General features: G+C 42.6%; 1 protein-coding gene across 1 annotated transcript in view; it reads left to right on the forward strand.

The window, feature by feature from the left end:
- The window catches only part of KCNQ2 (potassium voltage-gated channel subfamily Q member 2), a 74,361-nt gene that overhangs the window by 42,237 nt on the left and 15,469 nt on the right, over window positions 1–16,655 (forward strand). Inside the window, exons 11-13 of the mRNA XM_026652751.2 lie at window positions 2,069–2,098; window positions 7,666–7,719; window positions 15,735–15,958. Of these exons, the coding sequence (XP_026508536.1) occupies window positions 2,069–2,098; window positions 7,666–7,719; window positions 15,735–15,958 (308 nt within the window). The remainder of the gene's footprint in view (window positions 1–2,068; window positions 2,099–7,665; window positions 7,720–15,734; window positions 15,959–16,655) is intronic.

Here is a 16,655-nt window from a genome sequence, read left to right on the forward strand (position 1 = left end):
CTAACAAGGCTCCCTACCCCAGTGGACTGTAAACCCCTACGGAGGAGGAATCCCTGGAAGGTGCAGTACTGCACTTAATAATAGTGGTTCCCGCTTTGGCTACCTGGCCAGACCGAGCAAAGTGCTGAAGGGGGTTGGGGCTTTTCAAGACCTCTGGAGTTATCTCATGTTTCAGAAAATTTGCTAAAGCATCAGGAGCTTAACACGCCTGACTAAAGGACTTTACAATTTGTATATTTAATCCCAGGATTGGGCATGGCTCCTGGCTTGTTTGTAAATGGCATCTGTGTTATGTTCCCCCAGGCCTTGTATCATGGCTGCTCTCCTTCTGCGCAGGGGAATTTAGATAGGACTCTTTTCAGAGCTCATCAATACCACTTTTTAACTACCTAAAATGGTCTCTGCTGAGTAGCGCCAGGCCCAGGAGATCTGCATTTGTATTTCCACTAGAGTTTTAGGAAATCTGTCCCTGGATTTGCATCTGAACTTCCCCAGAGAACTCTGGTGTTCTGGCTCAGGCAAATCCCTACTCACTGGGGGATGTCGTGTCGCTCCCTCTCTCCCAAGGACTAAGTGAACTGCCTCTGCAGCATTCTCAATCCCTGCCAGCATGGAGAATGGGAGATGGGGACCAGAAATCAAATGAAGCTCTCCTGGGTGGAAATGCAAAGAACAGCCACTAGGCCACCAGGCCATTTTTCGTTATTTTTTTGTTGGGAGAGAGAAGTTCCTGAATCGCATATGAACCCTGGGTGAGTTTTGCAGCCTGGCCTTAACTTGGCCTCTGGTTTTGTGCCTGAAATTGTAGAGATGCCATTTAGTTCAATTTGTCCTCTATGCCCTTGATTTACTAGGGCAATCGGGTATTTAGACATCTAAATGACATGCAGCAACTGCATCCCCAAATTGCCAGAGTTTGAAAACATGGCTCCTCTCTCTCTCTCTCTCTCTCTCTCTCTTAACGAGCAGTTGCCAAAGATAATTTTTCATGTGGAGCCTTTAGCCACAGCTGAGGCTCCTGCAGGAGCTGGAAAAAGAGTGATGTGCCCCTTCCAGCCAACCCCGCCCCCCAAACTTCTGCACTACTGACCCACTGCATGGGGCAGATGCATCGATGAAACAACATCTCCTAGAGTTAGTGTAACAGGCCCGCATGAGCCAGGGTGTCCTGCAGAACAGACTTGCCTTAATTTTACAGAAAAATAAATTAACACAACTCAAAATGGCCACCTGGACATTAAAGATCATAACATAAAAAAACCAGCCCTTTGCTGAGCCAGGCAAAATGGTGTTAGAACGAGGTCCCTGATAGGCCAGGTTTCTTAAGTTTAAGAGAGGGAGAGCCTGCCTTCCCTGTCACAGCTTCACCCAGAACTGGTCCTTGAAAGAAGCAGCCAATTCTTTTTATCTTTCTTGCTGAGCCCTGATTGGCTTCTGCCTGCTCCCAGCCCTTCTAGCTGCAGGAAGACCAAGTCTCATTGGTTCCACCGGCAGCTGATCCTGGGAGATCTCTGTAGATAATTCCTGGAGGTCCAAACTCACTTTTCGTCATTTCCAAAAGGACCACTTTGTAGAGAGGGGTGTGCAAAGGTTGTGCGGGGCCTCTGGTAGGGGCAGCAAATGCCGGCTACACCCCATCACAGTCAGTTCTATGCCTAAGAGCTGAAAGGAAAGTTTATGAAAGGTCTGTGAAAGTCCTGGGGAGTTGTTCAGAAACAAACTCAGGGGGCCAAATTTTCAAAGGAGCATGACCATTCACTGCCCCGCATTTGCTCATGCGAGTGGTGTAACCGCGGGGCTCCATAGTAAACTCTGTGCACAAAGAGGTGGGTTTTGTGACTTTTCGACCCTGTACGTCTTGTGTGTCTCCTCCCAAGGTGGTGTGAGTCTGCGGCTATCTTCTCTCCAGTCTGGAAGCCCCAGGAGTAAGTGCTCCATGCCCTTCCTTCTATCCACCTCACTTAGTTGTACTGTTTGGTACTGTCCTTTCGTTATGTTTTAACAGTGAATGCAGCAGCATCCTTCCCACCTGACACCACTGATAATGTACTATTGCTTCTGTTTAAAGGAAGGAGCAGCAGCCTGAGCCATCACCCAGGTCTGTATCACTGCCACATACCATTTCCATGCTTTCCATGTACGTGAGAGTGCGCGCACTATGTATGCCTGTACCAACAAGGAGCTGAGCGCCATTAAAACCAGCATAGCGGGTTGTACGTGCTTGTTCTGTGCTGTGGGACATGTCTCTGTGTGTCATCCATATATGTAATGCTGGGCCTTAAATCAGATTTTCCTTCTTTGCATTATACCTTGACTATATTTTGTAGCTATATGGATAGTGTTTATGGGGGTTGTGCTGGCAGCAGATGAAGTTTGAGGTGTGTCAAATTTGCCCTCAGAAATGTATTGTCACAGGCTGATGTCTTCTGAGTTTTTGGCAAATGAGTGTCCAGGATACATGGGAAAAGGGGACTGTTTCATGCCTCTCTTTCCTCCGCCTGTTTCCAGAATCCGGGAGCTGAAATAACAACGCAGACCCAATTTTAACACTTCATGTTCTGTTCCCCTGCCACCGCATGTCCCATGACTGAACCCAACCCTGGCTCTGCCTTTCTTTCAGTCCCTGTACCAAAAAACCAAAGCATGTTCAGCCAAACACCCTCAGAACTCTCCCAGGCCATGGAGTTAGGAGAAATGTAGCATTGCCTATGTCCACTGGCCCTCCATGCCGTGCAATCGCTTTGTACATCAACAGCTCCAAATACCTCCCAGCACTCCCCTGCTACCCCTTCTTGCCAGAACCCATTGTGCAATAACTGATTATACTCTATGGACTCAATCCCATAGTCTTTACTCACTGACTTCAGGTGGAGTTTTGCATGAATAAAGAAAGCTTCAAGATTTGGCCCAATATAATTAAAGAGCACGGGCATAATATTTTATACCTGTTTCAAACCATCACTGCAAGATACAGAGGATGCCATTAGCATGATTGGCAGCAGGTACTGGAACTGAGGAATCACCTAAAGTAAGGTACGCCTCATTGGATCACAGATCTCTCTGCCTTAGAGCTCACTGAATAATGTATGCGACCGATGTTTTTGCATGCTAGCGGTCAACTAGAGCTGCTGGAAAGTTGTAGCTTAAACAGATTTTCCAGTGAAAAACGGGCGAGGGGGAAATGCTGATGACAATTTTGGAGACAAATGCTCCTCACTTTCCATCCAGCTCAGCCTAGTTAATTGCATTTTCGTATCCTACCAGTTCTACTTGGAAGTATTTTCAGGTTGAATTTCAAACGGAATGTTTTTAACCCTCCACCCCACCCAACTTAGTTTGTGACCTAAATATGTTAAGAAGGAAATACTGTGGGATCTAAACACTTCTTGCAGGTCATGAACATTATAAATATAGCAAGACAGTTGTTAGACACCCAGAACTGTCTAAGGATGGTGTTCCTGTATTGGCTGTAAAAGTCTGCTGCACCTTTCAATCTAAGGGGCTAGAAACAAGTTAACTTTTCCCTGGCACAAAATCCAGTAAAGGATATTTAAGTAGATAAGGTGCCAGCTAAGAGGATTAAGTGCCCAGCTTTACTGTTATTTCCACTTTATCTCCTTCCTGTCACTCATCTGAGCTTTTCTGTGCATGTAGGATCTCCAAAGTGCGCCATCCACAAGCTGCCAAATAAATCTAATCACCAACGTCACGTTTTCACAGTTCAGACCTTACTTCCTCCTGCTTCGAGGCCTAACCTTGTGCAGTGAGAAGGAATGTAACCTCCCGTCCTCCAGTCCACTTCAAATATCATCAGCAGCGGCGGCTCCAGGCACCAGTGCTCCAAGCGCGTGCCTGGGGCGGCAAGTCAGGCAGCCTTCAGCGGCATGCCTGCGGGAGGTCCGCCGGTCCCGCGGATTCGGCGGCAATTTGGTGGCGGGTACGCCGAATCCGCGGGACCGGGGACCTCCCGCAGGCAAGCTCCCGAAAGTGGCCTGCCTGCCGTGCTTGGGGCGGCAAAAAAGCTAGAGCCGCCCCTGATCATCAGCAATGAAAACAACACAGGAGTGCTTTCCTGGAAGAGACCAAGCATGAAATCTTGGCCCCAGTGCCAATGAGTCGAGTGGAGCCAGGATGTCAGCCCAAGAATCTGGCTAATCTGGTATCCTGTCTCTGCCAGTGGCATATGCTGTATGCTTCAGAGGAAAAATTAAAATCCCCAGACTGCACCTAATTGGGCCATGTGGAAGAATCTCTACTTGGTCTCAGCCAAGGTTCTGTTCAGACCCTGAAGTCTGAGGATTGATAGCCCTTTGTGATTTTATATTAGCCTGTGTAACTGTAACTGCAGATGCTATCCTCAATCAGAGAAGCATTTTTCTTTTAATCTCACTAACATCCTGCAGCAATAAGCTCCACAGGTTAATACACGTGTTAAAATAAAATTTTTAGTGGTTTTAATTTTTTCCCTTTTAATTGTATCCAGCATCCTTTTGTTTTTATGTTAGGGGAGAGGGTAAATCGGAGTGGCATGACTGGCCTTTTCTTTCCTATTCATTATTCTCTATAACTTCCTCACCTGTCTCCTTTCCAAACTAAGTTTTCTTAGTCCTTATAATAGTCCCCTCATGCTTCTAATCACTTTTGTTGCTCTTCTAGGACAGTGGCTACAGGATGTGCTGTTGGCTTTTATAATAGCATTAAAATATTTTCCATATCGTTCTCAACAGCCTCCTTAGCGCAGCCAAACCTTTCCCCCAATATTTTGCTGGAGCTATAATCCTCCCTTCCACCCCATTACTCTGACACTGCTGCAGAACTGATGAAGGCACTTGCCAAAGATCAGCACATCTTCCCGTGTGAGGGCTGAAATTGCCAGCCTTCTCAGTGCCCATAAAGAAACTCGTTCCACTCAGATAGACGTCCGGACCCTTTCAGAACAGACCCCAATACTCTTACATTGAGTAGCACCAGAAGGTCTCATAGAAGCCAGTATATACTCTGCAGGACCACATCCCTAACTTCATATGCAGTGCCCTGAAGCCCACAGGGGTTCAATTATTAATTTATTATTTGTATTATGGTATAAGGGCTCCAATCATGCATCAAAGCCCCAGTATGCTAGGGGCTGTACAGAACTGACAGTCAATGCCCCTTTACACATAACGCCATTACACTATTTGGGGTTATCCTATTACTGTATAGCACTCTAGTATCTTTTTTTTAATTACCAAGGGAGGTAGTTTATTTTGCCTTGGATTTGAATTAGGCATCGCAGCTTGGAGATGGGTTTTGTCTTTGCCATTTCTCTGTTTTGTTTTACACTCAAACTTGTCTGCATTCATCCCGTGACCAAGCTCTGTGAAGTTGTTTGCTGATCAGCTATTAAGAAACATAAGCTCATGTCTCTGTGACCTGCAGTGCAGGTTGTGATGGACACAAACCATGTTGGTATTTGGCTACATTTTTTTTTTAACTCCTCATAAAGTCTGCTGTGTTGCAAAGTGCTTTGGGTGCTGTCTGTCCATCTGCATCGCAATTGGCTTATGACAGGGGTGGGGAAGCAGCGCTCTGCACGTCCTGATGGGTCACCTATACAGGGTAGCTAGCTATGATCACTTCCTCTAAAATGGAGGAGATGAAAGTATGTCTGGCCGGCTGGCTGCCCTGTCTGATAGCCTCAGGGGAAGCAGAAGGGATGTGGTGTGACTTTTCTCACTACTCCTACTAATCAAGGCTTACCATTCAGATAGGGTAATAGGATGTGATTATTTATGTACTAACCAGGCTGAAAATTCAGTGTGGCAAGTTGTCTCTGCTTATTTTGTCTTCTGACCAAAGTATTAAGGGGCACATGTCTGGCTTAGCTAGGGCTGTGGAGATTTCTATGTGAAATATATGTCAGATGTTCTTTAAAAATGGTTTGTTGAACATCTATAGGCATCTGTGATGAGATTTATGCCCTTCCTTTTGTATTTTTCAGGACAGGATCAGGCAAACTGAAAAAATATATCAGAGTGCAAAGAAACAGGAGAATTCTAGGGAACTGTAGAGTTAGAAGAAGCAGATTACATGCTCCAGCATGAGTTAGGGTCACCTGAGATTGTGTAAATAACCCTAGCAACCAGTTTAAAAGGTCATCTTCAAGCTGTAGACTGTGGTTCCCCATCTCACTTCCATTGAAATCAGAGGGATTTTTACCATTAACTTGAATGGGTGCAGGATTGGGTCCCTCTGCAATATATTTATTTTAAAAAATATGTGTGTGTGTGTATGTCTATATATAATATTAGACTGATATTGTTATTAAAACTGGTGTCAGATATTCATGCTGTGACTGTGTGTAATCTGGGAATAATCAGTTGCCATCCTGGGGACTGATTATTTGAAAATAAGGGACTGCTACTTTCTTTAGAGACTGAAAAGGAGATTAAGAAACCAAGTAACCAGTTTGTCTCTCCAAATCTGTGCATGCTGAATATTCTCTGTCTATGATGTTATCTACAGAGCCCAGCGGTATGGCTATCCAGGCAGCTAACCTGTCACTTGGGCTCTATGTGGGTGCAGGGTCTGTCTGCACTGAACTTGTTGCAGAGGCCTTCGGAGTCCTAAAGAAAGAGAGGGTGGATTCCATTTGAACTTGCCCTGGCTGCTACAGAGCAGAAAGAATTTTGCAAATTCCTTCTGTTACTAAACACGAGCTCCTCAGGCTGCCAAGTTCAAATTTAAGAAAATGGGGGGAAAGCCAAATAGGGTTCCCCCCCTTCTGAAATTTAAATATATTTGCAAAGTCGTCTAGTAATACTTGAGCACAGCTGTCTGAAGCATTTTCAGGTTATGTCAGTGGGCTACCCCGTAACCTTTTTGCAGAGAGAAGACAGCTCCGTATCAAGGGAACCCTATCTTGGTGAATGGCTAACAGTATGCGAGTCCCTGAGCACAGAAAAGAGGGTGATTCGGCTCAGATTCATGGGAACTTTATTGATTCATTAACAAGCCCATAACTGCCTCCCCCCCCCCCCCACACACACACTTTTTTGGTCCTGATTTGCAAGTGACACGAAAAATGGATTTTGTGAATTTTGAAATTCCAGTTCCTTAGCGTGGGGGGATTTGCCACATTCCACTGGTGTGGGTTTTTAACACCTAATTTCACATAGCACTGTGGCAAGCAGAGAAGGAGCAAATCATTAATAACTAATACTTGGAAGAAGAGAAATAAACCCTTTGAATGGCTTTGGAGGAAACAGTTTTTATCCTAGGACATTAACGTGGACTCCACATGCTCAGAGAACTGAAAAATCAGCGATTAAATTTATTTACAAGAAATTAAGGAGGGACTACTTTTTTTCCAAGCAGGTGGTAGGATCTACCTGCCGGACTCATTTTTTCAGTAAAGTCAACAGTTGGTGAAGTAATGCAACCAACTGAGTGCAGAAGGGGTCATTCCTAATAGCGGGTCATTCCTAATTTACTACAGAGCAATTCCTTTCATGAATCTCACTGCAACAAATAAACCCCCTTTTTTTATTAAATGGTCAGATATTAATATCCCGTCACAAACGCAGCCATCAAAACAGCCTGTCTTTTAAACCTAGAAACGATAATCAAAGTTTCCTGTTTGGCATTTGCTTCCGGGTCTAATCTTTACTCTCCCCTCATTTCCAGTAAAAGCAAACCATGCAGAGAGTCACTATGTGGATGCTGCTCAGGAAACTCTAGGTACCACGGGAAATGCGTCGCACGGAACTAATCTAAAGCTGCACGGCTCATTCTCTCTCTACCCTGCTACCACCCGTTCTGATCACTTCCCTGCTTAATAGAGGTACTAGATGAGTAAAACAAATTGAAGAGCCTCCCCATGTCCTTCTCCGAAATCAGAGGCTTTCTTGTTTTCCAATAATGCGGTGCACAAGAATCAACAGAAGCTGGGGAAATGTGTAATGCTGACACTGGATATGGGCTAGCAAGCCAGAGACTGGTAGCGATGAAGGAGGCCAAGAACTGAGCTTAAAACAATGATGGAAAATAGAACATAAAAAAAAAACAACCTTTCATCATCTCTCTACCCTACCCTAAGCTACAGGGAACCCTTGCACAGTTAATTGTATATTATAAAACAATACAAATTTAGTAACAGAAAAATCACCTGCTCTCCACCTCCACTAAACATTGTTCCTTTGGCTCTCTGAATCCCTATGAATGGGCCTTTCCCAATCTTGTGGCATTTGGAAGCATGGCTTGCCTATCTAGCACCTCTACTACGCAGCTAGAGAAGGACTAATCTTCAACCTATTGTAATCGACATAGGGGATATATTGTCTCTCCTATTGTGGGCATATCTCCTATTTGCATTAAAAGTGATCCTGCATAAAGGTCGAGTGGGGAATAAATAGATAGACTTTAGAGTCTGATACATGCAGTGTCTTTTATCAAGTTGACAACTTGACTGCAAACCATCTTCAAAGACTTCTCCCAAACTTGTGTTCCTTGACACACTTGTCTGAGGATCATAAGGAATTTCCAGTGTCCTTTTTCTTTTCTTGACATATAAATATGTCCATTATTCTCCTGCTCACATTAGATTCAACTGCCCCCCTTCCCCAACACTGAATTTATAGGCAGCCAACAAGCGCCTTGTGGTTGAACAACTAATCCCCAGCATTTGCATGCTTTGAATAGTGACAGTGAACTCCCATTTATTTCTTGCAATGAGTGCAGGATCACCAGCACAGGGGCAGCAGGGAGCTGAGTGATGCAGCATGATTGTGACATGGGATTTATGCATGCTCTTTTTGGAATCCATTTTAATCCTCAAAATCACGAGTCCTTGTCTCTTTGTTAGAAAGCAGCTAAAGTAGAGTTTTAAAGAAATCTCTCTGGTTTTCTCAATGAATTATTCCGCCCTGTATATTTTTTTCCTTTATTGCTATTGTTTTTTTATATATATAAATATATATACCTGCCATGAATGGATAGCTTCTAGTTTATCTGGGAATATTTTTATATACCAAAAGTTCAGAATCAGAGGTAAATCCGATGTCTGAATGGGTGACAAAGGGGAAGGTTCACAGAAACCAGTTCTCCATAGTGAGATACTTCTGTAGCTAAACGAATAGCCAGAATCTTCATATGGTCTCCCGCTGTATATTCTGGCCATGCTATGGCCCCCCTGGAGTTTATATTAGGAATGTCTGACTTAAATATCATTGGCGCATGGTGAGTTACATAGAGATTACTTAAATAGCTCACAAAAAGTCTGCTTCAAATTAGAGATATTATTAATATATTTCTTCATTCAGAACATTTAAATTTTATCTTATCTTCAATGTTCCCATCTACCAGTGCAGACTTTTCTATCCTTGGAGGTGTATGCTTCTAGCTGGTGAAAGCGCCTCCCTCCTGCGCATTGATGGTGTCAGCTGTTTAATTTTAGGGCTCTTTTTGGCACATATTAATAATATTAATAACAACTTCTTTCTCGCCTGTCATTAGACAATACCACCTCCTGGAAAACTGGAAACTCTGATCTTCACTTGTTTGTCTTCTGACATTGGTGTCAGTGGCCAAGTGAATTTGTATGACTTCCTAGCGATGGATACTTTCTTATATGCAAAGGCAGTATAAATCACTGTTCACCCTTGCTTTCTTTAGAAGAAATCTAACTCCTTCCTTCCCACTCGGCTTTTTCTTTTATTTCCCCCTTCTTGACTTCTGCTGGAGGAGGAAAGGAACCAATTCATTAACCGAGGATCTTTCCAAATCTATACAAGATCTCAAGAGGAAGTCTCCAAGAATTGGGGACTTAGAGCCATAAAGGAATCTTGGTCTTTGGTATAGCTAGATCTTTTTTTATTATTTGCATCAATCATTGATGCCATATTTTGTTTTGTAGAAGGGGAAGACGTATTTGGAGTCTACCCTGACAGAGTGGAGCAAGAAAGATGTTCTTACCAATCATAGGAGGAAATGATGTGTGGACTGATAATGGACAAGGGGTGTTTGCAGAACAATGGGGTAGCATGGGGGGATGCCTGAAATGGAATGTAGGATTTTTCTATACAGTAGTTTAGGTGATTCTGGTTGGATAAAGAATAGGTGAGATTTGCTGATGTGCTCTGCAGGCTTAGCACTGTTCCAGCAATGCAAAACAGGCACAAACCTGGCTTAACTGGCGAAGAGCAGATGGTGTCAGGACTTTCTAGAAGATTCTCAGTCATGCAATAGTGCATTCTAGAATGTTCTCCCATAATACTAGTTCTAGCTGCCAAAAAAAACACAGGGGACAAAAGCTGTGTGCTAGAAACTGCCGAGGTGGAGAACAGCGGAAAAAGTCAGCAGTATTTTAAAAATACCTAACCACAGGGTTAAATAGGTTTCCTGATTCACTACAAGAGCCAGATGCATTTCTAGAGTGTTTCTTCTCTGGCTTCCCTGCTCTGTCTGGTCTCAAGGGCGTAGGTAGCATTGTAGTGACTCTCAGTGGGATTTTAGCTCCTAAGTGCCTAAATCCCTTTTGAAAATGAGATCTAGGCTCCTAAATCAGTGAGGCCTTCTGGCACTGAGCGCAGCAATGCCTAAATACTTTCAAATATTTGGGCCTCAGGCACCATTGCAGCTCAAGCATTTTCAGTTATTTCAAACTCAGCGCTGTAGATATGAAGATAGTCACCCCGGTATGAGCATTGCTGCCCGCTCAGGTTATAGCAGGGGAAAGGGTGATTTCCTACCACATTCTACTTCGAATTTTTACTCTGTGAGCCCTGCTTTCTCCTCTGTTCCCTGGGCTATATTCACCCCTGCTTTAACTCTGTGGAAGCCAGTGGAGATACTCCAGGCATGAATTTTTGTCCTCTTTTGAATTCTAAGCCAGCCAGGGCAAGCATTGTGTACCCACATCTTCTTTCCTTGATCTTTTCAGCAGTTGGCTTCCACCCGTTATTCACACCAGAAACCTGGTGGTCAACCATGGCTATTATTTCAATCTCAGCAGTTCTGCCTACCTTTAACAAACTGGTCTGACAGGCCGTGAACTCGGCACAAACTGTGGATTGAACAACAGCCCCATTTCCAGCAGGACATAATCTTCCTCGCTCTCTCTCTCCCTCCCTCTCCTGGATATACTGTTCAGTAGAACAAATATTATTGCCAGCTGTGTTCGTATATAAATGACTATTTAGTCCAGGATGGTATTGGAGAGGCAAGGCAGGTGAGCTTTCTTTTATTGGACCAACTTCTTGTTTCTCTAACCAACCAGAATTTAGTCCAATAAAAGATATCACCTCACCCATCTTGTCTCTCTAATATCCTGGGACCAACATGGCTACAACAACACTGCATACTGGATGGTATTGATCAGTTTGGCTAGTATTTTGCTATATGCAGGCAAAAGGAGAAAATGAAGCAGCTGGACGAGTGTAATTTCAAATACTTGACAAAAACCAGTAGGTAGTCATTTTTATTGATCCAAAATTACTGTGAATCAGGAATGAGTAAGGGAATGCAAAAACAGAACATCAGGAGATTGCTAAGGCTATGAAATGAACCCACAAAACCCAGGAGATTTCCAACAAGAACTTAAACCATCAATATCCATAAACACATTGTGTGTCAACCAGCTGTTCTGTGTTGTGTATGTACACAGAGGGTTAGTTCTTAACCACTTTTCTGGTGAATGTTGTAACCATCACATGCCAGACGGTCCCAATCCAAAGCCCGCTGAAGTCAGTGGGAGTCTTTCCATTAACTTCACTGGAATTTGGATTGGGCCCCTAAGTGCGCTAGTGAAGTATGAACTTCCATTTATTGGAGTAGATGTTTGCTAGGAACCTGCCTTAGAAAGTAAAAGCACATTTCAGTAGCAGAAAAAAGGTAAATTATACATTTCCACCCTTCACTGGATTCAGGTTAAACGCTGAGCAAATTCTCATTTAAGTCCGTGCAGTAATGCTGTAGGATTCTTTTTTTAATAATAAAAAAAATGGGTTTTAAACAAATAATAACCAAGAGTAGCTACCTCATTTTGATACAGGAACCAACCAGACCATCTGATTTTATTATTAATTCCCATAGATTTTGGTACAGGTTACAAAACCTTGTGATTCGCTTTATCCTCCCTTCCCCTTAGAACAGGCAGAACGAATGTCCCATTCTCCCTCAGTTCATGCAAGTGTCAGAGATACAAGCCTCCTTTCTTGCAGTTGTGTGTGTCAGGATAACATTCCCTCCCCCTTCCACTCAACGCACATACTGTACTACCAAATAATGTCCATCTACCATCTGCGTGGTTGGCATCTAAGTATCACTTCTCTGACACACTGCACCTCACCTTGCATGACGTTCTGCTTGGATGAGGACATGATCTTAGATTAGCTGAAAGCATTTGCTTTTCTTTTGCATTCTTCCCTCCCCAGCTCCGGCCGCCTCTCAACTGCATTTTCCACTGCAGGGCCTGTGTCTGCATGCAGATTCTAGTCAGCTTTTACATTGAAAAAATTGCATGGCAGAAGGAAAATTGTAATGGATTACCAATGTTGTCTTTATTGTTAATGTTTGTTTGTTTGTTCGTTTGTTTAAAACAAAGGAATGTTGGAGGCATTCCAAATGTCGAGAGTTTGAGTACTCAGGGATCAGACCTGAATGGATTTAAATGTTCCTCAGATTCATAAGTGATATTTTTAATGAGTAACATATTGCACCTTGTGATGTCCTAATATGAAATTCCTCTCTCTCATGCTCTGTAGGAAATTCAGTACTTTTTGATTTGCCATCCTTAGTTCATGGAATCTTTTGCAACATATTTACTTGGGAAATGGGATTGGGGCAACCAGAATAAGGGCCCAGTTTTATTCAGTGATGGATAATTAAGTCCCAGGCAGACTGCGAAGAGCTATAAAAGGATCTCACAAAACAGGGCGACTGGGCAACAAAATGGCAGATGAAATTCAATGTTGATAAATGCAAAGTAATGCACATTGGAAAACATAATCCCAACTTTACATATAAAGTGATGGGGTCTAAATTAACTGTTACCACACAAGAAAGAGATCTTGGAATCATTGTGGATAGTTCTCTGAAAACATCCACTCAATGTGCAGCGGCAGTCAAAAAAGCAAACAGAATGTTGGGCATCATTAAGAAAAGGATAGAAATAAGACGGAAAATATCATATTGCCTCTATATAAATACATGATACGCACACATCTTGAATATTGCATGCAGATGTGGTTGTGCCATCTCAAAAAAGATACATTGGAATTGGAAAAGGTTCAGAAAAGGGCAACAAAAATGATTAGGGGTATGGAACAGCTTCCCTCTGAGGAGAAATTAATAAGACTGGGAATTTTCAGCTTGGAAAAGAGATGACTAAGGGGGGACATGATAGAGGTCTATAAAATCATGACTGGTGTGGAGAAAGTAAATAAGGAAATGTTATTTACTCCTTCTCATAACACAAGAACTAGGGGTCACCAAATGAAATTAATAGGCAGCAGGTTTAAAACAAACAAAGGAAAGTATCTTTTCACACAACACACAGTCAAACTGTGGAACTCCTTGCCAGAGGATGTTGTGAAGGCTAAGTCTATAACAGGGTTCAAAAAAGAACCGGATAAGTTCATGGAGGATAGGTCCATCAATGGCTATTAACCAGCATGGGCAGGGATGGTTTCCCTAGCCTCTGTTTGCCAGAAGCTGGGAATGGGCTACAGGGGATGGATCACTTGATGATTACCTGTTCTGTTCATTCCCTCTGAGGCACCTGCCATTGGTCACTGTCGGAAGATAGGATATTGGGCTAGATGGACCTTTGATCTGACCCAGTATGGCCGTTCTTAGGGATAAACAATCTTTACATGCTGAGCATGCACAATTCTCAAGAAAACCAATTCAGGCATGCAGCACTTCTCAGGATGAAGCGCTAAGAGATAGGATTGAATTCTGGATTTTAGCTTTTGGCAGACTTTGGCAGATAAAATATTTAAACAGACCTTGTCGAATAAAGAAATTCGAACTGTACATGCAACACAAATGAGCCTTACAAATGAATAGGCTACAAGAACACCCTTCATTTAGGATCAGATTTAAAAAGTAGCCTCATTGTGTCTCTAATTTAGGGCACCTGTGTTTGCTCTTAGAATTAGAGTTCTAGTTAAGCATTTGGATCAGTCTGTACAATGAGGTTTCACAATATAAAGCGACTATGTAAAAATAGTACAACGGATCTGCTCCCTGCGTGTCTGGTTCCTTTAGTGACAAAACCAAATGCTCACTCCTGGCAGCGCAGCGCAGCCGATAAAGCTGTCTCACATATCCACAGCTATATTGTAACTGCAGAATCTTTATTATTAACGATGAAATAAGAGGCAGCTTATTTCTTAGATCTGAGGTGGCGGCACTGACAGCTAGAAAAAATAAATCTTTGCTACTTTAACTAAGCAAGTTTGACCTAGAAGTCATTGAGATAGGATAAGTTCCCACAATACCCTTCTCTCTGAGTCACTTTCCTAAGCATAATCAGCGCCTTGATTCAATCAGTTCATGTGCACCTCTGCTGCTGAATTTGTAAGATGTTCCAGTGCAGAATGTTAACTGTTATTGTGGTAGAAACCACTTGGAAATTACGTCTGAACTTTACTCAGGCTTGAATTTATATGCATATAAAATATTGGATAAATGAGGAAGTGCTTTGTAGTAGTTATCTATTCTCAATAAATATCTTCTGTTAATAATCAGTTGGTATTTGGCAAATATTAGGTCTACACAAAACTAAAAATATTTTCAGTTTTGTTCCTGGGAATGTTGCAATTATCAAGTTTTGCCCCTTTCATAAAGTTTCACAAAATCATTTTTTGCAAGTTTCATGTGAAAATTCATCATCTTCATTTGAAATTTCAGAATTCAGAAATTTGAAAATAGAGAGGTTTGGCTCCACAATAAGACTGTTTATCAACGGGGATCATCTTTACTCCAAAAACAGGATGGTTTTCAAGCAAAAAACAGAATATTTTGCAATAAAATTGGATCATTTTAAAGAAATTGCAATTAAATGCAAACATCTCAGATTTTGAAGTATTCCAATTTCGCTGCAAGTATTTGAGCAGCCCTAGTAAATATGCAAGTGCTTTTTAACCTCAAATCCTTATTAGGTTTTTAATTCACAACTGTGTTGTTAACATTCATTACGTGTACAGAAAAAGATTTTTATTTTAACCTGAGGATAGAAAAGGGGTTGAGAACTTTTTCAGTCGGTAGAAAAGATGGCGTGATCGGAAGGGGAAAAGAGACAGGTGACTGGCCTGAAAAGGCATAAATAGCTTTTTAACTTTACTTTGAAACATTTTTGGTAAACTTTTGTTAATATTTTCTTATCGAAAAAGGATTTTTGATGGAAACTGTGGAAAAAAGCATCATAACTCATGCTAGGAACCAATAAATGATGTAAGGAACCATCGACATCATTGTTTCATGCCATTCTGTTCAGCAAGCCCTCTAATAATAGGAGGGGTTTCTGTTTAAACTTCCATTCTTTTTTCCTAATTAACGATCCCTCGCATTTCATTCACGATGATGGAAACCATTCTGAAATGCTCTAAAAAAATAAAAACTGGACACATCTCACTGCTGCTTTGTAATGCCGTGGGTTTCTAAGGACTGAAGGGGAAGGGACGTGCGGTTTCCAGAGTGACTCCCCCCGCTGTCTCCTTTTTGTCTTTGTTTCAATTTGTTCCCATGAATAGTCAGAAGGTCAGCTTGAAAGACCGTGTCTTCTCCAGTCCCCGAGGGTCTGGAACTAAAGGGAAAAGCTCTCCACAGGCTCAGAGCCTCCGGAGATCCCCCAGCGCTGATCAGAGCATTGAAGATAGCCCGAGCAAAGTGCCCAAAAGCTGGAGCTTTGGAGACCGGAGCCGAGCCCGGCAAGCATTCCGGATCAAGGGAGCTGCGTCTCGACAGAACTCTGAAGGTGAGAGCTTCTGAGGGCAGCCATTTTGCCTTGTCCCCATGGACTGCCATCCTGTTGGTTTCCTCCCAAGCTAAGTGGGGTCAGGCTGGGTCAGCGCTTGGATGGAAGATCTGCATGGTGCTGCCACAACAGGAATTTTGCTGGCAGGTGTGAATCCAGCAGATAGTCAATAAGGATGTCTCCATTACTTGGTACAGTATAAGGCATTCAGCTTCACATAGGAAATATTGGGGTTTTGATCCTTAAATTATTTACCTTCTGATTTAGATATTTAAGCTTCTCAGAATAATTTGATCAAGAGTTGTCTTTGGATATTCTGTGCATATCTCTTTGTCTCCAACCATCTATGTGCCCACCACGAAAGGGATCAGATACTGATTACCCAGTAACAGGGGAAGTTGGAGAATCTATATCCAGTGATTCTTATTCTATACCCAGTGATTCTTACTCTTACTTGAAGATTTTGATAATAGGCAGTTCATTTAAACAGAATCCTTACTGGCTCAGCTGGTTTGGAGGAGGTGAAGGGGATTTGAACCATCTAGACTTACTGATCTGTTTCGTTCTCTCCCTTATTAGCACGTCATAAGGTATTGTTTTATCCATATGAAGATGCTAGGGTGGGAGAGGAAAGAGGAGAGCTCCATTCAGTTATGTGATGCCCTTAAAGACAGATAGGGACTGAAACTGGTGGTAT

The sequence above is a fragment of the Terrapene carolina genome, unplaced genomic scaffold, assembly GCF_002925995.2.
Source record: "Terrapene carolina triunguis isolate 2854851 unplaced genomic scaffold, T_m_triunguis-2.0 Scaffold130, whole genome shotgun sequence".
NCBI classification, from domain to species: Eukaryota; Metazoa; Chordata; order Testudines; family Emydidae; genus Terrapene; species Terrapene triunguis.